Here is a 1680-nt window from a genome sequence, read left to right as displayed (position 1 = left end):
GAATAAAGTTAAACAAAACGTAAAAAACAAAACTTAAAAACATTGCAGATGTGATAGCTGTGTATACAAAGTTTGCAGCAAAAAAGGGTGAAAATCAGTGAAGTATTTAGAAAGTTATGATTAATTAAAGGTGTTGTTACTTCATTGCACCTGCTAAACAGATTACACAGAGCATCTGCTCTAAGATGGCAGTCTGATGAGGCTTTTATTTTTTATAATATCCATGAAAAATTAAACTACCACTCCCCACATTCTCCTAAAAATTTAAACAAGCTGCACAAAACATAGAGGAGCACTGTGTTTTATTTGTTTTTGTACATTATTTTTGTAATGTGACAGCTTTCAGATTTAATTATTTATAGAAAATTTCATAAAATAATAGATCAAAGCATATATGTCTTTTGATTTTGTTTAAAATGAATGGTAATTAGCTACTTATAAAACTGAATATTAAAAAAGTGAAAGTAGGAAACCAACAACACAAATAGCTAAATCTAAATTTTTAATTAGTAAACAAAACAAATAGAAATAATTGTTGCATAAAGTTATTGCTCAGAAGAGAATAAAAGTTTTAAAGCTATAAAATATTGTTTTATAATGATATAAAAAATAAAAATAAAAAACAATGCCATGACCAAAATGAAACTAATGATTAACTCGCGTTTTAACATGAGTTAAAAGTTCCGAGGGTTCCTAAACGCAGCACCGCTGGGCGGGGCTCAGAGTTGTGTTCAGGCTAGTCTCCAACAAAGTTCCTGTCATGGCAGCAGCAGCGCGAACTTTCGTCCTGATAATTCTCCTGTCTGCGACTTTAGCAGAAGATGATAAACTCAGATTCAAAGCAGCAACTAAACCAGTGCGACTGTTCACTGAGGAGGAGCTGAAGCGGTACGACGGCACCGAGGTAACCCCACAGAGACGTGTTGCAGGCGGCTTACAGTGGGTGTGCTGCTGTGTGTTTGTTGTAAGGATTCATTGATTACACTTTCTTGTCTCTTCAGGAGGGTCAGCCTATTTACATGGCAGTAAAGGGTGTGGTGTTTGATGTCACTAAAGGAAAAGGTATTTGTGAGCATTTTAAACGAAGTTAAAAGAGGCTTTTAGAGGTGAAAATTAGGTGAAAACAGAAATAAATAAATAGCAACAATAACCCTCACAAATCTCAAAACCTGTTCTGAGCCCAAACCAGTTTTCTGCCGTCTCCTTTTATTGTTGCATCCATTTCATTACATAAACACAGAGCCTGAAGTTTAATCTCCATTTTATTTATTGTTCTCAGAGTTTTATGGACACAATGCTCCGTACAACGCCCTGGTTGGAAAAGACTGCACTCGAGCCGTGGCCAAGATGTCCCTGGACCCTGCAGACCTGACATCAGACACCGTGAGTTCAGGTCTCTGCTCCACCTTACCCCACCCAGTTTATTTTCTGTCTTGATCAGCGTGGGTGGAGGAAACTGATATTTGATTCCTCTTTTTGTTGTAAAGACTGTGTTGTATTTTTAGCTGATTGTATTGAAATTTTGTCCTGATGTATCTCAGTAATCCAGGTAAAAAATCAAAAAGAAAAAAAATTGTATTGGTCTTCTGGACGGGTTCTTCTCTAATGAAACGTTTCGTCTCTCCTCCAAGAGACTTCTTCAGTCTGAGAGTTTCAGGCAAAATTCAGGCTTTTAAGCAC

The 1680-nt window shown here is 36.5% G+C and overlaps 1 protein-coding gene across 1 annotated transcript in view; it reads left to right on the top strand.

The window, feature by feature from the left end:
* Positions 1-714: 714 nt before the first annotated feature.
* Positions 715-1680, top strand: part of nenf (neudesin neurotrophic factor) — a 6341-nt gene continuing 5375 nt past the window's right edge. Inside the window, exons 1-3 of the mRNA XM_014018044.1 lie at positions 715-904; positions 1002-1062; positions 1280-1383. Of these exons, the coding sequence (XP_013873498.1) occupies positions 761-904; positions 1002-1062; positions 1280-1383 (309 nt within the window). The 5' untranslated portion in view covers positions 715-760. The remainder of the gene's footprint in view (positions 905-1001; positions 1063-1279; positions 1384-1680) is intronic.

This window comes from Austrofundulus limnaeus, unplaced genomic scaffold (assembly GCF_001266775.1).
Source record: "Austrofundulus limnaeus strain Quisiro unplaced genomic scaffold, Austrofundulus_limnaeus-1.0 Scaffold181, whole genome shotgun sequence".
Lineage (NCBI taxonomy): Eukaryota > Metazoa > Chordata > Actinopteri > Cyprinodontiformes > Rivulidae > Austrofundulus > Austrofundulus limnaeus.
The sequence above is the reverse complement of the archived record's forward strand: the minus strand, read 5'-3'. Positions and strand labels throughout refer to the sequence as shown.